General features: G+C 47.5%; 2 protein-coding genes and 1 long non-coding RNA gene across 5 annotated transcripts; 1 reads left to right on the top strand and 2 right to left on the bottom strand.

The window, feature by feature from the left end:
- The first annotated feature begins 8,548 nt into the window (after positions 1–8,548).
- On the top strand, positions 8,549–11,894 carry LOC120674235 (mannan endo-1,4-beta-mannosidase 1-like). Its single transcript, XM_039955380.1, has 3 exons — positions 8,549–9,035; positions 9,208–9,402; positions 10,773–11,894. Exons 1-3 carry the CDS (start codon positions 8,709–8,711, stop codon positions 11,514–11,516), a joined length of 1,266 nt encoding a protein of 421 aa, XP_039811314.1. The 5' UTR covers positions 8,549–8,708; the 3' UTR covers positions 11,517–11,894.
- A 3,696-nt stretch (positions 11,895–15,590) lies between these two features.
- On the bottom strand, positions 15,591–16,763 carry LOC120675537. The gene is made up of 3 exons (XR_005675385.1): positions 16,621–16,763; positions 16,302–16,527; positions 15,591–15,636 (listed from the first exon to the last, which is right to left on the bottom strand). It is a non-coding gene; the product is annotated as an uncharacterized LOC120675537 (long non-coding RNA).
- An 825-nt stretch (positions 16,764–17,588) lies between these two features.
- On the bottom strand, positions 17,589–22,794 carry LOC120676323 (aspartic proteinase oryzasin-1-like). 3 transcript variants are annotated; one of them, XM_039957560.1, is made up of 14 exons: positions 22,682–22,783; positions 22,130–22,509; positions 21,971–22,031; positions 20,806–20,900; positions 20,594–20,706; positions 20,165–20,333; positions 19,988–20,027; positions 19,833–19,897; positions 19,412–19,525; positions 19,170–19,234; positions 18,796–18,952; positions 18,589–18,708; positions 18,133–18,221; positions 17,589–17,858 (listed from the first exon to the last, which is right to left on the bottom strand). In XM_039957560.1, exons 2-14 carry the CDS (start codon positions 22,493–22,495, stop codon positions 17,774–17,776), a joined length of 1,539 nt encoding a protein of 512 aa, XP_039813494.1. In that variant the 5' UTR covers positions 22,496–22,509; positions 22,682–22,783; the 3' UTR covers positions 17,589–17,773. The 3 variants fall into 3 exon arrangements, with proteins under 3 accessions (XP_039813494.1, XP_039813492.1, XP_039813493.1); XM_039957559.1 differs by having other exon boundaries at positions 17,593–17,858; positions 18,796–18,955; positions 22,682–22,794; XM_039957558.1 differs by having other exon boundaries at positions 18,589–18,952; positions 22,682–22,794.
- Between the last annotated feature and the right edge of the window lie 667 nt (positions 22,795–23,461).

The following is a 23,461-nucleotide window of genomic DNA, read 5'->3' on the forward strand; positions in this document are numbered from 1 at the left end:
CTAATCCCAGGGCGTCAAAGCAGCTTCGTTTAATTTTGCTGTGTTCGGCGTAGGTGCACCAAGCATGCAAAACGGCGCGGGTGACCCTCCAGCCAGCAGTCCAGAGCTGACGCCGCCCGCGCACCGGGCCACAGTCTGTCTATCGGAGATGGCCCATGACCGCGGGCTTCTGGGCCCACACCCCATTCGTTCAGGCAAAAGAAAGAAGTCCGGGAGGCGTGTTTTGGAAGGTCCGGCCGCCTATTGTTTGGCCCATGACCGCAGGCTTCTGGGCCCTGCTGTTTGGCCCGTGGGCTGACAAACCTTCCACCGCCCGAGAAGCCCCTGCCTGGATGGGCCTAGTGGCTGGATGGGCTAATGTGGCTTTGAGTCGACCGGATGGATTTTAAAGTTTCTTAACGAACTTCTTCGGGGGGAAAAAACGAAACGGGGCGACCTTGTCACCCAAGCAGCACGGAAACGGTGGGAGGAAGCACCGGGCAAGCGAAATTTTTTTTGCCGATTCCCACACGGCATTTCAGTTGAGCGAATTCAGCCGGCCACCAGTTGCATGCATGATCAGTCGGCTGTTTCCAGCAGTGGCGGATCCAAAAAATATATAGGGGGGGGGGGGGGTGGCTGAAGTATAAGAGAGCTCAAGCTCATGATATCCTATATAAAACTAACATTGAAGTTTTACATCACGCCAATAAGCAAATTATGCAATTTACATACCCAACGAAATAGATGACATGGAAGGCCTTATTGCGATGCAAATCAATCTTCATGAGAAGTAATCTACACACAATGAATCAAACAATAAATTAGAGACAAGCCTAAATTTACTTGAAAGAATTTAAATTATCAAACAAGAGTAGAATGAAGCATACCACCATATTCTCTTTAGGCACTAACATACGACGCTTTTTCATCTCTCCGAATCTCTTAATGATTTTTTCATTACTAATGTTTCTAAATATTTCCTTCTCGGTGTAGCATATCATCAAATCATTAAGCCATTCATCACCCATTTTGTTATGAAGATCTGTCTTTATAATAGACATAGCTGAAAAGATCCGCTCAACTGAAGCCGTTGCCACTGGAAGTATCAGTGTTAGCTCAATAAGGCGATAAACCAATGGATATGATTTATGCATCCCAATCTTCACCATAATTTCAGAAAATTGTGAAAGCTCTGTACATCCAAGAAATTCTTGATTTCTTCTAGCACGTCCAACAAAACCTCTAAGTTCACTTGGCAATATAGCAATTTCAGCAATGTCAAAATCTTCAGCATAAATTTCAGCAAGTTTCACAAGCTTATCCACATCAAAATTTGTGGAGTTTCTTGGATTAAGACATGCCATGCCTACTAGTAACTCCGAACTCACTTCACCAAACCGATGATTATCTCCGACATAATGGCATCGATGGCAGCTAGGAAAATCTCAACATGGTAAAAGTGCATGTTTGTTACCTTTTGCCTTCGCCGTGTAGATGTCCCGCTAGCATTTATTTCCTTATCTATATCTGGCACTTCAATCTCATTCTTATCACAGAATTGTTTTGTTCTTCTGAATAATGGCTCCCATCAATTTTCTCTCATATCTTGCAAGCTATCTTTCACACCTATAATCAAATGCATTGCTTCCACAATGTCTTGATCCTTGCTTTGCAAAGCACGTGACAAACTATCTGTGATGCTCAACAATTCTATCATCAAATGCATGATAAATACAAAGTCAAAGCTCTCCATTTTACCAATCAAACCAAAAGCTCCACCATTACTTGTTGGTTTAATAGAATCTTTCTTTACTATCTCAAGGACATCTATGATAGCCTCCCACATTATCAATATCCGAAGCAACATTTTAAGATGCGAACCCCATCTAGTATCTCCATGTCTAACTAGGCTACATTGTTGATTTAAACCTTTTCCAGTGAGAATTTCTCCATTCTCAACCTTTTCCAACAGTAAAGCATGATGTTTAGCAAGCAAGGCATCCTTTCTCATACAAGAAGCATCCACAGTGTTGACTATTAAAGGAACATAGTTAAAGAAATCTGCAATGGCTGGAGTACAAGTTGAAACGGTAACAACAACTAATTTTCATCCCGAATCAATTTCTGCACGCCATTAAATTCCCCTCTCATGTTGGAAGCACCGTCATAACCCTGCCCACGAAGCATAGAGATGCTTAACTTGTGGCTAGAAAGCATACCAAGTAAAGCTTCTTTCAAAGCAACAGCTGTACATCTCTCTATATGTTGAAGTCCAAGAAACCTCTCCAACACCTTTCCTTCATCATTCACAAATCTGCACATCAAGTTTTATTCTAAGGTAGCACATAATCTGAAATTAGACAAATAAAGTAAAAAAAGTCTCAACTACTAATCTCAAAATCACAGCCATTTGCTCCTTTATAGATACATCTCGAGACTCATCACTAAGCACAGAAAATTTCCTACCACGAATCTCATCCATAATCTCTTCCATCACTACCTCTGCACAAGCTTATGTAAGGTCCTTCTGTATATGATGAGATAACATCTGGCAATTTTTAGCACCTTTATCATATGCATCCTTCACTGCCTCAACTTTTTCTTTGTACCAATCAACCAACTCTCTAAATGTACCCTTGTTGAGAAAAGTAGATGTCTCATCATGTCCACGAAAAATATCACCTTGCATTATGAGAAATCTTGCAACCTCTAAAGAAGATGACAATCGAATATTATATCGTTTTTCTTCCTCTTTGCTAATTTCAACAAATTTTCTGGCCACATTAGTCCTTTGGTTCATGAAGTCATCACACTTCAGCCTAGAATCCACATGAACCTTGCAACTACTGTGATTTCTAAAAGTATCCTTAGCTTTCTTCCAATTAACATACCCTTGCTTTGCAAATACATTACTCCCAAATTTTTCTGGCTTTCCAACATTAAAGAAAAGATAACAATATAAGCAATAAGCCGCATCTTTTGAAATACTATACTCCAGCCAATCAAATTCATCAAACCAAGATTTCTGAAATGATCTCCATTCACCACTTTGCCATTTTCGAGGAAAAGTATAATTACTAGGTTGGGTTGGTCCACCTAGAGCATATGCCCTCCTTAACTGATCCCTAATTTCTTGGGGATGTTCGTCAATTGGTTTGCGGTCTCCTGGATCACCAATGATATCTGAGTGCCTAAACTCCACCCTAGTTTTTTCAATTGACCGGTGTTCTCATTGGTGGTTGAAATTGGAGTCTCACTGCTTGAACTTGAAAAATATGTGTGCAGCGCTCTTTTTGACATTTTGAGTTGAGTTCTTCACAGATAAATCAAAGATATGTCATTTACCCAATTGAATACAAGATGTCAAGATTAACTCATTTACCTAATTGAATACAAGATTAACTCATTTGGATCAGACCATACACATGCAAATAGCCAAACTGAGCTAGTAATTGAGTAATTCCATTACCTAGGACAAGCCAATTAGCCAAATACATTTGGATCGGCCAGTAGGCCAGTGGCCAGTACTGTTCTCGACTTCTCGTCCTTGGCTGCCCACCTGTGCAGCGGCCGCCGACCGCCGACCACCGTCGTGCCCCCTTCCCCATCAATGCCGCCTGCCAGTACTGCTGCCTGCGGCCTGCCCAACTCGCCGGCTCGCCACCCAGCACTGCTCGCCCGGCCGCCGAGCCTCCGATTTGCTGGCCGCCGCCGCCTGCCGGGATGGCCGGATGTAGCAGCCGAGCAGGAGCTGCGGCCGGCCGCCGGCTGCAGGGCGCCGCCGCGCGCAGGACTGCAGGAGCCGCCGAGCGCCCGAGCCGGTAGCTGCCTAACCCTAGGTCGAGAGCGCTGAGCGGAGGAGGAGAGAGGTGGACACGGATAGAGAGCGCACATAGAGAATGACCGAGAGAGAGGGGAAAAGAGATCGTTCAAAGAAAAAAGGCTGACTCGGGCCTACTGGGCTTTTTGGGCTTTGGCGCAAGGGAAAAAGAATTGGCCCAAGCTGCCAGCCCAGCCGCGTCCCTGGTCGTCTTCAACCTCCAGCAGACATCCAGACCCCCCTATCCTTCCTCCCATGGCCAAAAAAATTAGGAAGGGGGGGGGGGCTAAGGGGGGGGGATCCATGGCTTCTTCGGCAGTAGGGGGGCTTGAACCCCGCTCGCCCCACCAGTAGATCCGCCACTGCTAGGCCGAGAGCGCTGAGCGAAGGAGGAGAAAGGCGGACACGAACAGAGAGCGCATGCAGAGAACGACCGAGAGAGAGGGGAAAAGAGATCGGTAAAAAAAGGCTAACTTGGGCCTACTGGGCTTTTTGGGCTTTGGCGCAAGGGGAAAAGAATTGGCCCAAGCTGCCAGCCCAGCCGCGTCCCTGGTCGTCTTCAACCTCCAGCAGACCTCCAGACCCCCCTATCCTTCCTCCCATGGCCAAAAAATTTAGGAGGGGCTCCATGACTTCTCCGGCAGTAGGGGGCTTGAGCCCCGCTTGCCCCACCGGTAGATCCGCCACTGGTATCCGGTGCCCGCGCGCGCGGTTTCGTTCGAATGCTAGCTTTCCTGTCTCCTGTTTCTGGGGGCTACAGCGACATGCCAGCACCGCCGCACCAGCCCTTTTCTGTTGGTCGGAGCGCCCGGAGAGAGACGCAAAGCAGTTGCTTGATCTGAGACACTGCACGCCTTTTTTTAGACGAAAGAAGGAATATATTAGACCATAGTTGAGTACATCATCAGGTTACAAGCACGCTGGAATACAACCTGATCATTTAAATGTCTTGTATAGTCTAAATTCTCAACTCCAGACGAGACGATGCACGCCTTTGCTTTCCAAAGAAGCCAGCCACTGCGTTCCATACCACACTACCACCAGCGCTTTGATTAGCACTACCATAGCCGCCCCCCGTAGGGGGAGGTCGGACATGCACGGCACGGGCAGTCGCCATGAGATTGAGGGTGCGTTTGGTTGAAGAGCGAGTTAGAATGGAATGACTCCGTTCTTAGTTTCAGGAATGGAATGGTTCTATGTTGTGTTTGGTTGCAGGATGGAGCGGTTCCATTTCTACGTTTGGTTGGAGGGATGGAAAGGACCAGATAACAGCCGCTGTTAGGCAATATTCTGTGGGGTCCACTTGTCATTCGGATAATACCCTCAATCCTCTTCCTCAGAATAATCCACTTCCTCAATGCCTTTTCTTCCTTGGCATGAACGAACTGGAGTTCGGATTTGATTTGCTCGATCGCTGGGTGGCTGCCTTCCCTTGCCGGTGAATCGAAGCGCGCGGCCAAGTTTGGACCAATTGATTCTTCTAGGATTGAGCTCCATTCTCGCCTGCCAGCAGGTCGCCGCATCTGCTTGCCTCCGTGCCGCCGCCGCGCTCGCGGCCTTGCCGCCCCGCACGCCCTGAGACCTGCAGCTCGCCGCCTTTGCTCGCCCCATCGCAGCTTCTGGCCTCTGCGCGCCGTGCGACTCGCCTCGCCTCCTGTGCTTGGTCGCAGCTCGCAGCCTCCGCACATCGTGCTCTCCGCCGCTCGCCGAGCGCCGCCTAGAACAGAGAGACAAGAGTCGTGTGACGCCGTTGACGGGAGCGAGTGCGTTCGGCAAAATTTTGAGAATGGCTTGGTCCTGAATCTAGGAGGAATATTCTCCTCATAAGCCGTCCTATTCTAGCTGCTCCTCACCAAACGGTGCAAGTGCAAGGAACGGAGCCGCTCTGTACCGTCTCGATCCGTCCCATGAACCAAACGCATCCTAAGGCAACCTCGGCTTGGCGGTGCGCGCAGGCCGTGGCCACAGGAAGCCCATCCTCGCATCGACTCATCCCCTCCACGGGACGCGCCACGCCACGCGCCCACGTTGCAACAACGGTGACGGGAAAAGGACCCACAACACAGCAAACCCCGGGGGCCGGGACAGGAGTCACAGGACAGGACCACAGATCCGCCGCTCGAGGCGGTGCCGACGCCCGAGAGGCGAGAGCAGTAGAGCACGAGCCGGCTGCTGGCGCGTGACGCGACGCGGGCGCGTGACGCCACGAGAAGACCGGGACCAGCAGCAGCAGGCGACATGGGACCGGGGTCCCTGAAAAGACCGGGAGTGGTGGGTGACCGGGGAAATAGGGCGTCGGTGAGTGAGTGGGGGGCACCGCCGGCCCTACTAGTCGGCGGACGGCGAGGCCCGCCGCCCGGGTGCATGGGCCGCAGTTGGCCTCCTCGGCTCTCGCCGTGGAAGCAGCTCAGGCCGCGTCGCGCCGTGTGGAGCCGTGGACACAGTTCGGCGGGACCCTCCACTCCATGTGAGGGACAGAGGGAGAGAAGCCATGTGATGTGGTGCGCCCCGACTCAACCAACAGAAAACGGGCGTAACTGCCTCCCTACCTCTGCGGGCAAGCAGCCGAAACCGACGGGTGCGCAATTGCCGCTCCGGACGGGCTGGCCGGATCGTGCGTTCAGCCGGATCATTTCCGCGGCAGGCGGCACGGAACGTGCGTGCGTGCGCCTGTCACCGATATGCTGCTGCGGCCTGCAGGATGCAGCGAAGGGGATCTCTCAGGATCATCCTGACGAACGTTCGAGGGATCATGGGCCGCAACGGGCGCATACGACGCAGCACCCGGCGCTCTCGACCAACGTACGGATCCTTCTTCTTTCGGAGAAAGTAAAAGCGAAGGAAAGGAAAGGATCGAAGATACAGTATCACCGATCATCCGTGACTGCCAGGAGCAAAACTACGAGCAGTTGCAGCCGGCCGATCGCTACGAAATGGGCCGTGCACGCCACCGTCCGTGGATGGATCGGAGCGGCCGGCGCAGACACCGGAGGCATTGGCATGGTGTACCCCCCCCCCCCCCCCCCCCCCCCCGGTGGCACGGCACGGCACGGCACGTACGCGGATCCTCCCACCCGGACGATCAGGGGACGACGTCCCTGTCCACTCCGATCCGACCCCATGTGCCTCCACATGCTGCTGCAAATTCATCAGCGGCAGCCAGCGGACATACGCCACGGTACAAGTGCACGTACCACGTCGAGATGGATCTCAGCGTACTACCCATGCGCATCTCTGATCACACGTCCTATTCTCATTCGTAGGTGCGACTGCGATGCACAAGCTCGCCCTCGCCGCCAGATGTGCCACCGCCGGCCTCCGCCACCACGCTCGGTTTCCTACACCCCCGTCCTAGTTCTGCCCAACCGGTTGTCTCACCGACCGCTGGTGGCCGGCGGCTCCCACCATCTCGCCGCGCCGCTCCCTCAACCCACTACACCGTCAGGCTTCCCTGGGCTGCCCCCCTCCCCATTCTATATGCCGTGGTGAAGGAATCCCAGCCGCCGACAGCCCTCCTCCCTGAAACTGGCCAGCGTCGCGAGGAGAAAGATGAACAGGTGCTGGGTCCACTTGCAGCGACTCGGCGCATGACCCCGAACGTTAGCGCCAATTTCCAGCGTCGCAGCTGCGATTTTTTTTTAAGGAAACGCAGCTGCGAAGTTAGCAACCAGTCGGTCGGCCACTGAATGGACCCGTGCGCATCTCTGTTCATGTACGTAGTAGGGGCGCTAGTAATGCACCTTGGTAGTTGGTACCTTACCGTACGATATCTTGCAGACAAGATACCAAGTTAAAAAAAAAACTGATGATACCGAGCTTCCGGCAGAGGCAAGGAACAGACTTATTACTTTCACGGCTGCCTAAATTCCGAGCCTTGATGATCCTGCGACCTCGCGCTATTCAGCAATACACCGGCCCGCTCGATTTTTTTTTTAAGCAATACACCAGCCCTTTAGCTTGCATTCTCATATAAGGGTTCATGCTATGAAAAAAAGATGGTAAGAAGTAGGAATAACGGTTCATGCTATGAAAAAAAACGCTTTACATTTCTAGTATAAGATAAGGGAATGTTTTTTTAATAAAATATAACTTCCTTGAAATAATAAAAGCAGGGATGTAGTGCATTCATTTCGTGGTATGATGACAAGTGGTCTTAAATCTAAACATAAGGAATTTACACCGTATTTGGCAGATTATAATGATGCTTTATTACCAAGCATAAAATTCATTTTAGCAACTTATGAATGTACTACTAGACAATAGGAAATTAAAACTGTCCAGGGGGGAAAAAGACAGAGGAAACATGTGAATCTGGATCCAGAAATCGTACAACGTACATGATGGGCCAATGCACAAGGAGGGAAGAAGATTCCCGTATCATCACTGAACTTCGGTCGCAGTACTCCAGCGGGAGGCCCTAAATTCAGTTGCGGTTTGCTACTCCGTCATGGGTCTACCAATGCAGCCGTACCATCAAAACACCATCATGTTCATGTTACCAACGCCCATGTGGGGTGTCCACAAACTAAATCAAAAGCCTTTTGCATTCAAGCGCCGGAACCGACAGCGTTTAGTGTCCTCTTCTCATTCTTCACTCGCCAGACTATTTGCCAACCGTCTAGTGGTACCATTCGAAAGAAGGGAGCTCCAGAGGCCCACTGACAGGTGGGGCCACCTCATGCTGTTTCCTTCGCGAAACGCACTGAAGGTCCATTCCCTGTGTTGTGGTCTATTTAAACCTCAGTTGGCCACAACTTGGCGTCTCCTCCTTTCACAGTTCAGAGTTTCATTCTTCTTCCTAACTTCATCTCACCACCATTATTGCTGGCCATCCAAGAGGAGAGAGATAGAGATTAGAGAGAGACAACAACGCAGACAGGCCACAAAAGCTCGAGTGCATAGGAGAATGAGGAGGCTTCGTGGAGCTCTTGCTCTGCTGCTGCTCCTCTGCATCCATGGCGGCCGTCAAGGAGCAGAGGCCGGGCGGGACGGGTTCGTGAGGGTCCAGGGCACCCACTTCGTGCTGAACGGCAACCCGTTCTTCGCTAACGGATTCAACGCCTATTGGCTCATGTCCTTCGGCGCCGACCCCGCCCGGAGGGGCAAGGTCACCTCCGCGCTGGGCCAGGCCGCCGCCGCCGGGCTCTCCGTGGCCAGGACGTGGGCGTTCAGCGACGGCGGCAGCAATGCCCTGCAGTACTCCCCCGGCCGCTACAACGAGAACACCTTCCAGGTCCTTGGCCGCACTTGTCTGCCACTCGCTCCCCTCTGTGCCAACGGCTCTGTTTCTTGAGATGTTCTTGCTTTCTTTTTTCTTTTGAAATAAACGATGTTCTTGTTTTCTTTGCTTTGCTCGTGAGCTGATGCGTTCCCGTCTCTTTTTTTTTTCTCCGGTGTTCATCCAGGGGTTGGATTTCGTGCTGTCTGAGGCCAGGAAGCATGGGATTAAGATGATACTGAGCCTCGTGAACAGCTACGACAGCTTTGGAGGGAGGAAGCAGTACGTGCAGTGGGCAAGAGAGCAGGGGCAGAGCATTGGATCTGACGATGAGTTCTTCACTAACCCTGTTGTCAAGGGCTTCTACAAAAACCATATCAAGGTAAAAAAAAGGCAGGGTATCGTTTTTGTTTGCTGAGGTTCATTTCTAGGACTTCCCTTGTTTGCTGAATCGATTGGCTCAATCGCTGTTTTTTTTCTGACAATATTTGGACGATTACATGACCTGTTTACCGTGCTTTTCTTCTTTTTTATGGGAGCAAAATCGCCCTGCTTATTTGGTTGTTGCTCCATTTAGGCCCTCATAAATGCTACCTACTGATAGTGCCGATAAAGCTAGAGGATTTAGTTCCAAATATAGGCTATCATTTCATTCCTTGTTAATTCTTTCCATTGAATCGAAATCGTTGCATTCGTTTTTGTTTTGAAATAGAGATTCTTTCCTGTTTTGGCCAAGTAAATAAAAAATCTTAAATGTTTGGCATTAAGAGAAGAGATAGAGCATTTTCCTCGTTGTTTTGATCTATGGAATCACCGCGGTAAAAATATCCAACCTTGAGAGGTGCAACGCGGTATGTTCGAGGCCTCAAATAAAGGATAGAGTGGTTATAGCTTGTTTGTTTCTTGCTAGGATTTTAGCGTGCTAATAAATAGTGATATTTTTTCTGTTAATTATGGTGTCAAACAAAGTCAGTTTACAAAACCAACTCCAGAACCCCGCGCTAGGGTCACCCCGCGCTAGTGACCCGGAAAAATCTAATAAGGCTTTTGACTCCGCGATTAGAGGATGGTTAATGTAGCATCACTGGAGCCAATCATCCATTAATTACCGTCATTAGATTCGTCGCGAAAAATTACACCATCTCTAAAAAGATTTTACAAAGATTTTACAAATAGACTTTATTTAATACTTCATGCATGCCAGATTTTTTTTCAGAAAACGTGCGCGCTAGTTTTGAAGAATGCCAAACAAGACCTCTGTCTCATGGAGCTAATGCACCTTAAGCATCTTCCTATTTTTGGGGGTCCAAACCTAAAGCATCTTTCTTATACACGATACCGTTAGAGTGATTCTTTACGCACACCCATACTGTGATAGGCAGTAAAATTATTTTGGTCTGAATACTGTGACGCTGTCGGTGGATAATACTAGTACTGAACACTGTGCACTGTTTGCTCTTTAAAGAGAAACCACTGAGTTTTGGAACTATTAGTACCGTAGTAAATTCATGGAAAACGGGCAGGAGAAAAGGAGGGAAAAGGCCTAAAACGTAACACATTCTGTGGAGATCTTGTTGGACATCAGACAATCAGTCAAACAATGCCTTGCTCTAGAACTCGGACCATACTGGTATGCTTTTGACCTTTTGAGCTCCTAGTGTTATCATCGCTTGTCTGAATCTTTTGTTGCTAGTTCCACCCAGCACGCTTCTGACAAAAACTTTGCTCGTCTTTTTGCGCGGTGGATCGAAGACTGTGCTGACGCGGGTGAACACGATCACGGGCGTGGCGTACAAGGACGACCCGACGATCATGGCGTGGGAGCTGATGAACGAGCCCCGGTGCCAGTCGGACCTCTCCGGCCGGACCCTCCAGTCGTGGATCGCTGAGATGGCGGCGCACGTCAAGTCCATCGACGCTGCCCACCTGCTGGAGGCCGGCCTGGAGGGCTTCTACGGCGCGTCGACGCCGTCCCGCGCCGCCGCCGCGAACCCGTCGGGGTACCAGCTGGGCACCGACTTCGTCGCCAACAACCGGGCGCCCGGGATCGACTTCGCCACCGTGCACGCGTACCCGGACCAGTGGCTGCCCGGCCTCGACGCGCCGTCGCAGCTCCGGTTCCTGGGCGCCTGGCTCGACGCCCACGTCGCCGACGCGCGGGACGCGCTGCGGAAGCCGCTGCTGGTGGCGGAGTTCGGCAGGTCGCGCCGGGACCCCGGGTACAGCGGCGACCAGCGGGACGCGGTGTTCGGCACGGTGTACGGCAAGGTCTACGAGTCGGCGCGCGCCGGCGGGCCCGCGGCGGGGGCGCTCTTCTGGCAGCTGCTGGCGGAGGGGATGGAATCGTACGGGGACGGCTACGAGGTGGTGCTGGGTCAGGCGTCGTCCACCGCCGGCGTCATCGCGACGCAGAGCCGGAGGCTGCAGGGGCTCGCCAGGGCGTTCGCGCGCGCGCGCAAGCCAAAGCAGGGACAGACGGGCCAGGGCGGCAACTGAAGGCGATGGACAGCTGCTAATAACGTTAATGTCAGGGTGATTTGCAGCAGGAATGCTTTTTCTCTCTCTCTCTCTCATACGTTTGGGTTTTGTGTGTGTGTGTGTGGTGAGCTAAAAGGGTGTGTGCGCGTCGATGTCTCGAGATGATTTGAAGATTCATCCGGGAGGCGGGAGCGAAGTGGCGTCCTCCTCCGTGTCTTAGAGGGCATGCTTTTAAGTGTTCTTGTGGATCACGAGAGGAGCGAAGTTATGGTGCAAGGCTGTGGAAGAAGCAGCCTGTGTTAGTAAGGTTGTCATTTGTTTATGATTTGTATGAAGGGATCTTTGGTCCAAATAGTGTTCCTTCTGTTCTCATCTACCTTGGTTACTCCGTAGACCTATGAAGGGATCTTTGGTCCAAATAGTTGTAACGACCCGGTCCGGGATAACGGTTAAGATCTACTCTACATTTTGAGTAAATCACACCTGCTAATAACTCTCTTGCGCTTTCGATCTCGCTTCGCGCAAAAAGCTGCAGCCGAAATTATTAGCTTCCCGCGATCCGGCTATTTAAGCTGGTCTTGCTCGCGTTCGGTTTCCCGTATGGGACTAAACTGGGAACACTGTGTCGGAGCTACAGTATTTTTCGCGCTACAGTAACTCGAATTCAGCCCGGCCTAACTGGCCACGGGCTGTCACAGTCACCCCCCGTTGAGGAATCGACGTCCTCGTCGAGACATCGAACCAGCTTACCCATACGAGACAAATGAGCAGGATCCCCTCTCTTGGGCCACGTCCCATACGTCTAGTGCTACGATCCCATGTGCCACGCCCGTGGGTTCACTGCCAGCAGCCCATGTGTGTCCGTCCACATGCTGTTGGCATCTGTGTTCCCACGCGCCGACGTGCTCATGTACGCGCACTTCTGCCCGTACGTGACGTGAAACCGCGAGAGTATGGCTCTGATACCCTTTGTGGGAACCGCCCAAGGAAAGGAGCACTAGGATCACAGGCACGCGCACAAGGGAGGGGAGTGGCCGGCGAACCTCACTGGCGGCGGCGCGGACGGGGAGCGGCGGCGGACGGGCGGCGCGACGGCGTCGAGCGGTGGTGACGACGGGGCTCCGCCGGGGTGCCTGCACGACGAGGGATGAGGGGATTTGAGGGCCGGAATCGGTCGCAGGGAGGTAGGAGATGCTCCCCGCGAGAGAAATCGAAGGGAGGCTCACCGGAGATGATGAATCGAAGCTCGCTGGCGGCAACAATGGAGATGGTGACGGCTCTGGTGGAGGGGCAAAAAGGGGCTAGGGTTTCGGCCAAAGGGGGCGCCCGGGCTCAATGGAGGAGGAAAGGGCGAGCGGGCGGATAAGGACGCGCGTGGCAGGACGCGCATGGCACGGCACCCGAGGATGGCCGGCGCGTGTCCCGGAGATGGCCGGCGGCGAGACTGACATGCGGGCCCGGGTGGAAAGAGAACGGTTAAACTTCAAAATTCGAAATCAAGGCCTTCCCGAGCTCAAGAATTCACGAAATTTTTACTGGAGCTAGATAAAATCACCAAGATCATTTTGCAACAAGAATCACTCGAAAATCACTTGTATTTTGGTTGCAGTAAAAAGAACAAAAGGGCTATTTTTAAAATTTCCAAGAATTTTGTAGTTCGGTTCAAAGGTTATAAAATCCTGAAAAAAATATTTTTAAATCAACATTTGAAATATAGTATTTAAATAAAAATTTTGGAGGCCAAGTTGCATAACAAAAATTGAATTTTTTAACAAGCACACATTCAATTGCACACAAACTTTAATTTCAAACAAGCATGCATATGCACATGATGCTCCACTATGCTTTGATGATGCTCATGATGTTGTTAACTAAATGTTAATCATGTTTAAAATTTTTGGGTCATGACAATCTCCCCCCCCCCCTTAAGAAAATCTCGTCCCGAGATTTTGGTAGGTGGAAAGAAGGGATAAAAAGTTCCGAGTATATTGAGGCCATATTCATCTAGACATGATAAACATCTAAGGATTGATGTACAATAGAATGGGTGGTGTAGTGGTGTAGAATCTTTCTAGAGTTTCTTTGGTGGTGATTGTATACACATATAAGAAAAATGGAGTAGAGATTAGGTTCTCCTAAAGGAAGCATGATGTTATGTGGAGCTATCTAAATTTTTGTGAGGGTGATTGTGTACACATATAAGAGAATAGAAGATGAACTTCTCTTGAGGAAGTGGGGGTGGGTTTTGGGAACTAAAAGGGTGAGAAAATTGTCACAAGTACTTTTCCAACAAGCATTATATATGTATGCATGCATGCCAAAGATGAGTGCAATATGACGTCTCCTCACATCGTGAGCACGTCTTAACGTTCTAGCACGCATTCACGACCCGAAACAACCGCATTACCCAATAGCGCTACAACCCTCCTACCAGCACTTAGGACAATAGGTGATTCCTACCTTCAAAACCCCGGTAAAAGGCTCAAAAGGTTTCCAGCAGGAGAAAGGGTATTCCTACGCGCCCGCTACCCATGAAAGTCAGAGGAGTTAAGCATATTTAATTAAACAAGTGCAGCAATAAGGAGGAATTAGTTCTAAGACCAAGGAAGAAATGTAGCATTTCACCTTAAGTTCAAATTTTTAACCAAAGTAAATCTTAGTGCAAGTAGTCAAATTTTATTTGACTCTCAACCCACTAAGCCAATTTTAGGTTCACTTCATGAAACCTTAGCTCTGATGCCCTAAGCATTGGGCTCACGAAAGTCATATTAAACAGAAATATAAAGTTTATTGCATTTACATGCTCTCACGAAGCTCGATTACGATAAAGACTTACTAAGGTAATGATGCCTTGCTCAAGGACAACATTACAGCCACCACGACCTACTCTTCCCCCGCGTTTGGATCAGCGGGGTAGAAGTGGCCGAACACCACTTCGGGCTCACCTGCAACTAGGTTTAGAAAGCAACCTGAGTACAAAAGGTACTCGCAAGACTTACGCGATTACATATACAAGGATCATGCAATGGCTCAAGTAAAAGCTTTAAGGTTAAGTAATTATTGCAGAAGCATTAGCTCTCTACACTATCACCTATCAGAATTAATTAATCTTGCCCAACCCCAAACACTTTTAGTTGATTAAGAGAGTAAAGTAAACTATAACTGTTCATAGCTTAACATGAACCATTCTCATCATATATGATAATCTATGAGGAGTTCATGAGTTAAAGAGATTGCTCATAACCGAGAGCGCGACAATTCGAATTGGTTATAACCTTGCAAGGGTGTACTACTTTACCCACACGACGCGAGGACCATGCGACTCACCCAGCCGATCACGCCGGGCAAGGGGGTACTCACGTCAACCGTTCCCAACAAGGCTCGATCATTGAACCTCACACCTAGCTTACGAGTAGAGACTTAGTTCCACTAGGGACATCTCTAAACTTTCCTACACATAGGTCCACCTGGGGACACACTAAGCCTCTCTACATAGCCCGTAGCCACGTATCTAGGACTGCACATCAATGATCAAGTCAAAGAAGGTAATTGGCTTATCCGTACCATTATATTGGATATGTGGTAGCACGGAAAGGTGCTCAAAACCGACGTCGTCCACTCGGTCCTTAATCGATCCAAGCGGACTATGCCCATGTGACTTCATTCTCTAGACCCTAACATTCCGCTCGAATCTCGGTACTCCCACTTCATCACCACCCAAACCGAACCAGTGCAATCAAGGATTATCGGTAAGTGTGAACCTCCAAACCATTCTTGTCTAGCGAGCAGTAGAAGTATTCTAAGCAGGGCTAAGCATCTAGTCAAGTTATCTAAGCAGGGCTAAGCATCTAGTCAAGTTAAGTAATTAACTAACTAACTAGTGCCAGGAATAAGGATAACAAATCAAGGAAGGATTATGCATAAAGATAGGTATAAAAATGCAATACATACATACTATACATATATAGCCCAACAATACCCAGGTGGAATAGCTAAACTAAATCAGATTAGACAGGTGCAAGGAATATGCTTAGCTGCTTGCCTTGGTTAACTTCGGGCTCGACCACGAACGGGATTCCGGGTTCAGGCTCAACGGGTTCGGCGGGCTCCACGGGTTCGACCTCCGGCGGTTCGGTCACTATAATGCATGAATGCAATGCAAGAATTCAGAAATGAACTAAACATCAAGCATAAATCATGAAATAATTTGAGCACGCAGAGAACATTGCAAAGAACTCATGAAAATTGGTTTTGCAGCAAAAGCATTTTCCTATAATTAATCATAAATATATTAGTTTTCAGCCACTCTAAACAAGGTAAAACAGAAAATGCATACAAACTTAACTAAAAAAATCCAAGAAAATTATCATAGAAACTAGGAATGAAAACAAAGCTAACAAAACTGGTTTTACTATTTTCTCTCTTTCCAGCAAAAAGTTCTATATTAAACCACATTTTGGACAGCAAGCACGAAATCGAAACAAAACCCTAACAAACAGCAAGTAAACACATGAGTAAGTTGCACCACTGGAAAGAATATTTCACGAGGAACCTAACAAAATTTGGTTTGGCATTTTTCGAGCAGTACACAAATAACTAAGCATTAAACTCACTTTTGCAAGATAAAACTATAGATAAATCTATAGCAAGGTAACATGCAAAACAATATTTTTCCTAAGTAGATCTCAGCTAGAGGAATCTAACAAAATAAGTTTCATAATTTTTGGAGTTATATATATTTTTCTATGATTTTTGCAAACTCAAACACACACAAGTACAACAAGAATTGTTATTAGCTTCTACCACTGTTCATCTTCTTCATGTCCACGAACAGACCCATGGCGCATGCACAGAGCTGCCGTGCTTCAGCGTTGCCGCCCAAGGAGAGGAGCACTAGGATCACAGGCACGCGCACAAGGGAGGGGAGTGGCCGGCGAACCTCACTGGCGGTGGCGCGGACGGGGAGCGGCGGCGGACGGGCGGCGCGACGGCGTCCAGCGGTGGTGGCGACGGGGCTCCGCCGGGGTGCCTGCACGACGAGGGAGGAGGGGATTTGAGGGCCGGAATCGGTCGCAGGGAGGTAGGAGATGCTCCCCGCGAGAGAAATCGAAGGGAGGCTCACCGGAGATGATGAATCGAAGCTCGCTGGCGGCAACAATGGAGATGGTGACGGCTCTGGTGGAGGGGCAAAAAGGGGCTAGGGTTTCGGCCAAAGGGGGCGCCCGGGCTCAATGGAGGAGGAAAGGGCGAGCGGGCGGATAAGGACGCGCGTGGCAGGACGTGCATGGCACGGCACCCGAGGATGGCCGGCGCGTGTCCTGGAGATGGCTGGCGGCGAGACTGACATGCGGGCCCGGGTGGAAAGAGAACGGTTAAACTTCAAAATTCGAAATCAAGGCCTTCCCGAACTCAAGAATTCACGAAATTTTTACTGGAGCTAGATAAAATCACCAAGATCATTTTGCAACAAGAATCACTCGAAAATCACTTGTATTTTGGTTGCAGTAAAAAGAACAAAAGGGCTATTTTTAAAATTTCCAAGAATTTTGTAGTTCGGTTCAAAGGTTATAAAATCCTGAAAAAAATATTTTTAAATCAACATTTGAAATATAGTATTTAAATAAAAATTTTGGAGGCCAATTTGCATAACAAAAATTGAACTTTCTTAACAAGCACACATTCAATTGCACACAAACTTTAATTTCAAACAAGCATGCATATGCACATGATGCTCCACTATGCTTTGATGATGCTCATGATGTTGTTAACTAAATGTTAATCATGTTTAAAATTTTTGGGTCATGACAATAGTGTTCCTTCTGTTCTCATCTACCTTGATCACTCAATCTCCTCATTAACTGCTTTCATCTTGGTTCATTGTCATCTGGTGGTTCCGTGACGACCATTAGAGAAACAACTAGCACGTCCATTAGATGGAAAGGATCCTTTTTCAGACGAAAAGAGATGGACCAATTATCTTGTCAACACTTGCTTACTGCTTGCATATCCTGATTCCTAGTTCTGCAGCACGACGGCTGGGACAACTTGGAACTGAAGATAGAGGCCAGCACAAACATGGTCACCAGCAACTAATCAGCTTGAAACCCGCCTCGATAAATATATTAGCCAGTTGAAACAGACAGGTCTATATCTCAGATCTCACAAGCATTATTGAGGATGTAAAGCCTATACATACACGCTTGCAGGACATCACCCCCGAGCTGAAATGCAAATTCTGTAGGGTAGGGTTCCTCGGGACGCCTCAGAGCGCCACATCATGCCGCCTCTGCAAAGCCAACCTTCAGGTTGCCGTAGTCAAAGACGGTGTGGTAGGCTCCCATGAATATATCACCCAAGATCCTGCATCGCCGAGTTCTCATTTATCAGATTGAGGAATAGAAGCTTCGCTTTTATTGCAGTAGTAGTTTAGAAGAAATACTAATCAGTTAGAACAACAAAGATTGGTAGCTAATCTCCCAGAGGACAAACATAGGAACACCTTAGTTTTTAAAGTCTGGACAAAGCCAAACAATTTTACATTTGTTATTTACCGGATAATTCCAAAACAAGCATGCTCAATGATGACTCGGGTATTTGTTTGGGTGAGATAACAACTTTAAGGTGAATAATTTACCAGAGAGGGCCACGGGGAGGAGGAATGTCCATAGCGGTGAAACCACTGATGCACTGAGCAGCATGTCCTTCACCAACCTTCAGGATATACTGAATAATAGAAATGATGAATCAGTTTTCTGAAAATAAAAAGGAAAATAGCAAAATATATCAATAAAATTGTATGTGTATAGCATGATAAAAATAAAGGGTTAAACCTTATATGTACATTCACCAGTTAGATGCCAATAGAGTATTGAAACCATACATTTATAATACTAGTATAATGAAGCATGCCTATATGAGAACACCTGATGAGAACTGATGTATAAAAACTTGTAGGACCTTCGGTTTATGAAAAGAGTACATTTAGCGTCCTTATTTGCTTACTAGTAGAATAGGAGCAAGAATATATACTTAACTGGCAGTTTCCAATGAAAAAACAAACAAGATAATAGCCACAGAGAAGATGGAATACTTGTTCTGGTTTGAGTGCGAACTTTCTACCCCCGATGGTAAAGGCAATGTCAGGCATGGATGCAACTCTGCTGCAGTCCACTGATGATTGTCCCATAGGACTAGGAAGCTTTTCACACAGCTGCAAAATTGAGCCAGTTTTGCAACATTTTTTAGACTTGTATTTAAGGAAGATTCTTGCATTGGCATTACAAGCTATGAAACTTACTTGATTAATGTACTGCAACACCACATCCTGAGTTTGGTTCTGTGCAAGCTGGTTTTGTATCCATACAACAGCCGTTTCACAGGCATTGCACATAGCTTCATTGAAGAGACCATTTGATTCCCTAGCTCCATCATCTACCACACTCCAAATACCAGTACTGCTAACAAATTCAACTATCAAGACATTAAAAAACAATATGAAAGCTCATAAATAGATTGAAAACTAACTTCATGAAGTTCACCCATTTCATATTAAGCAAGCTTATTTAGTCAGCACCAGTATAGCAGGTAGCAAACACTAACATTGAAGTAATTACTACTTGCAGAATTGTGAAGTGTAATTGTATACATTTATATTGAATCCACAACTCATACCTAATACCATGAGCTCCATCAAAAGTACATAGACCAACTGAAGAGCATATCTTTGCCGGCTGTGTCTGCATCATGATCCCAGATAAAATTCAGCATTCTCTCGCATGTTATACAACAGCAACATTTAGTCCCTAGCAAGTTGGGGTAGACTAGAACACAACAAATTTCTAGCATGTCTAATATATAAGTACCAAACCAGAACGAGACAAATTTGAGGGTCCATGCTTCAGGAATGCACAAACCTTTGCTACAAGCTGATCTATGATCCGTTGCCCATACTGAGAAACAATTGCCTTGCATTCTTGGCTGACTACCCCAGCAGCACCAATCTTTTCATTTATCTGAGTAATTATGGCCTGCATATCCATATAGATTCATTAGGACACATAAATATTAAATTAAAACAGCAGTACACTAGCCAGGGTAGAAATTAAAACTTAAGCAGAAAGCATAGAGGTCGAATGTTTTGGAAGTTACTTTGTTAGATTGGTTACTAGATATGTTTATAGCAGAAATGAAAATCTTATCACTTTCATCGGTACCAGGACTTAATAAGAAATAAATCAATGATAACAACCCCAGCATTAAATCCAATCCAACACACGCATTTTCCCTTTTTGTGGGCAAAGTTTAAAAAAAAACAAAAAAAAGATCACAACATACTGTGGGACCAGTAAGCAATGAAGTTCCAGAATCTGCTATTGCTGCACAGCCAGAAGCACAGAATCCTAATAACACCGAGGCATTACAAAAGTTAGTAGAACATTTTGCATTTAGATACAGGCATATTGGACAGAGAAAAAATGATAAAACAATACCTGTGGACTTTCCTCCAATCAGGACATCACCCATACCAAACTGCAAGAAGTAAATGGTTAATTCATGGATTAAAATTTTGTCAGCAGACGTAGCACAAAAAATTTCTAGCTACCACTGAATACATTTGAAAATGTAATAATCAATACTCAACTAACTGAAAAGTGATGAGATGTTACCTGCCAGTATCCCTTCCTAGTGACAGGGACATACGTGTGATTTCCCTTGTAGTGATTAGGATCAATTCCTCCAAACACAATTTCACCTCCCTGCCCTTCATCAGCATGTCGGTTGAACCAGAATGAGAAAACAGGATCACCAACAAGACCCTGTTTAACCATGTTGTACCTATAATTTTGTTTATGGTAAATATGTTATCTGTTTAATATGAGGGAACTGCAAAATATAAAAGACATAATCCATAAGTGTTACCATTTTGCAGTACAATACATAAGCAAAACTAGACCATAAATGAAAATCAGGAGTGACAGTGTTTGGATCTAATTACCAATTTTACCATATAGTACACACAAAGGGAATATTGATTCAACTGTTGACATTACCAAATAGGCACACGTTAGATCACTTTGCCTGCCAGATTTGCTCACCAGACAGGTACAGCAGCTCCAACAGAGATTTCCTTGAATCCAAGCCCAAGAATACCGTCGAATTTTCCAACCATGAAAGTAACACTTGTCTCCCTTGTAGCTTCAATGAAATCCTAACGGCAGAATCCAGTAAAACCCACATATTCTAAGAAAGGATGTACATGAACAGATAAGACATAACAAGTGTTGGACACGTGGTGCTTGGAACAAACCTGATTTTTCACAACTACATCACCGATTTTCACACTATCCAGACTAAAATAGCCAGAAATTGCACCAGTACCATAGCGTATAGAAGCAGGTTTTCCTGCAAAGAGGAAGCTGTGATGAGTTACAATCACTTTAACAAACAAAATCTTACTGCAGCTTTAAGAATAAAGCCATGCATTGTTCTGAATGGACGTTGTGGGTTCTCATGTCTCCAATAGTGGACAGAAAAATCTACTCCCTCCGTTCCAAATTATAAATCATTCCAAGAATCTTGGAGAGTCAAACCATTTCAAAGTTTGACCAAAATTATAGAGAGAAACACAAAGATTTATGACATCAAATAGGTATACTATAAAATATAACTGACAAAGAATCTAAGGATACTTAATTGGTATCGTAAATGTTATCATCTTGTTATATAAATTTGGTCAAGCTTAGAAAATTTTGACTCTCCAAGATTCTTGGAATGACTTATAATTTGGAACGGAGGGAGTAGTTGTTTACTAGTGAAGCTCATGCCTACCACAAAACAATTTCCATGTTAAGTCTCAGATTCAGAGAATAGACATGGCTGGCTGAATAATCCCATTGTCTGAAAAATGTGGTTGGCTTATAATTTTTGACAGAGTACTTTGGACTGCAAGCAGCACCATGTCAACATTGCCCAAGTCCCCCAACCCAGGTGTCAGAGATGGGTGATGAGAAACCTCACCAGACTAAAGAATTCTACATTTCTACCAAAGGCAATTATCATAGTTCAACGACCCAGTAAATAAGCATACATAATTTCTAATATTTTCTTTTCAGCTTTCACTACACCTTAAAAGCATCAACTAGGTCTTCACTGTGTATCAACATTACGATTTGATTGCTTCCCAAAGAAAAAAAATCTAAGCTGACATATTATCGAAATCTATATTTTACAATCACTAATATCTAGACAAAAGTTGTTTTAAAATGAATATGTAGATAATATTCTGAAATAGTCATGCATGCCTACCTAACTACTCACTAAAGCCACAAAACTACAGTAGTCATGACAACAGAATAGTGATCAATCAAAAATATATAAAAATGCACACTGATCTCCAAAACACAATACACTATAAACACCATCAAGCTTGTAAGAGGGGCCTAGTGGGAACTAGGAGGGACCAAGTCACAAACCATTCTTCTTATAAGAGTTTGATCGGCCGGCCTTGTACCTCTCGTGGAAATAGCAAGCGATCTGCAGCCACAACCAAAATCATCACCCCATTTTAGAGCCACACACACAAGTATACTACTTAAAACAGTCTCAATCGCAGAATCCAACACGGTGCCCACCGATGCGTAGCACTTGGAGGAGGGCACCCAGAGGTTGGAGCTGCCGGTGTCGAAGATGACGGTGAACGTCTGCGGCGGCGTGCCGATGCCGATCTCACCGTAGTACTGCGCGTTGAGGTAGTTCTTCAGCGCCACGATGTCGCCCTCCTCCTCGGCCTCGGCCTTGTTCAACGCGGCGGCGGCGTCATCGCCGCTGCTGCTGCCGGGGTAGCCGCCGCGCCGCTCGGCGTGGAGGCGGCCGTTGGTGTCGGCCGGCCGCTTCTTCAGCGGGATGCGGACGAGGCCCTCTGCCGGCGGGGCGAGGAGGAGGAGCAGCAGCGGGGTGGTGAGGAGGAGGAGGAGCAGCGCGGCGCGGCCGGTTGCCATGGCTGCACTGCGAGCTGGGAATCCAAATCCAAATTAGGAAGACGAGGCGATAATGCGAGATTGATCAAGGGGAAATCGAGACAAATTTGTTCCCATGTCTGCACTGCGTGCTCAAATTTGTTCGATTCCCCCGGTGATCCCATCAAGCACAACGCGAAATCCGGAAGCGAAGAACTCTGCACTCACCTGATGGTTCGAGCGGGAGGGGGAGCAGGAGCAAGTGAGCAACCGCCCGCGGCCCGCCCCCGTGCTGCACTGCTCTGGATGGTGTACTGGCGATCGGGAAAGGAGAGTGGAGCCCGCTCGTCTACGTGGGTCGATTTATAGTGACGTGGCTGGTCGGTGGCGGAAGAGCCGGGGCTACAAACAGGGCGGCGGTCCTAGCCGTGTGATGTCTGGGTGGTGTTCGATGCGCCGTTGGATCGAGATGAAGTGCCAGTTTCTACGCGCTGGCATCCACTTCGTACCCTGGGGGAGAGAGTTTTGCTCAGATAAGTCTGATAGATTGATTGGCACTAGCAAGCAAGCAATACGTGGAAAGTGGATGCAAACAGCAACCGCTTTTGTTCTCACCTTCCCCGGGTGAAACGAAAACGCTAACGCAAGAGGAGCTGTGTGTCGTACTGTTCATAACCCCCCAAGCATAACCCGTGACGAATTCGTCACGCAGATCGCTGAAAGACTCGCAAAATCGAAATCTAGCACCCTGAATTTGTTAAGTTATGCCACTTTGGTCCATACCCCTTCAAGGGGCATGAATATATGCAAAAAAACCCTTAAGTTTTTTCATCTTCCATATCTACGTCCTCCTCGTCACCTTCACCTCTCTCCTCCCCCACAAGCGCCGCCGCTGCCGCCGTAGGCCACCAGGCGCGCCGCCGCGGCCCTGCGCTCCTCCCTGCTCCCTCCTCTGTGCCGGCGCACCCCTCCTCGCGGTGGAGGCCATGGCATGGCGGAGCTCGTGTG

This window comes from Panicum virgatum, chromosome 5N (assembly GCF_016808335.1).
Source record: "Panicum virgatum strain AP13 chromosome 5N, P.virgatum_v5, whole genome shotgun sequence".
Taxonomy (NCBI): domain Eukaryota; kingdom Viridiplantae; phylum Streptophyta; class Magnoliopsida; order Poales; family Poaceae; genus Panicum; species Panicum virgatum.

Coding starts and splice junctions, on each gene's coding strand:
- LOC120674235 (XM_039955380.1), top strand. CDS start 8,709: ATGAGGAGGCTTCGTGGAGCTCTTGCTCTGCTGCTGCTCCTCTGCATC. Junction 9,036..9,207: donor ACAACGAGAACACCTTCCAG/GTCCTTGGCCGC, acceptor GTGTTCATCCAG/GGGTTGGATTTCGTGCTGTC. Junction 9,403..10,772: donor TCTACAAAAACCATATCAAG/GTAAAAAAAAGG, acceptor GGTGGATCGAAG/ACTGTGCTGACGCGGGTGAA.
- LOC120676323 (XM_039957558.1), bottom strand. CDS start 22,495: ATGGCAACCGGCCGCGCCGCGCTGCTCCTCCTCCTCCTCACCACCCCG. Junction 19,898..19,987: donor GATTGGAGGAAAGTCCACAG/GTATTGTTTTAT, acceptor CGGTGTTATTAG/GATTCTGTGCTTCTGGCTGT. Junction 19,526..19,832: donor CATTGCTTACTGGTCCCACA/GTATGTTGTGAT, acceptor ATGGATATGCAG/GCCATAATTACTCAGATAAA.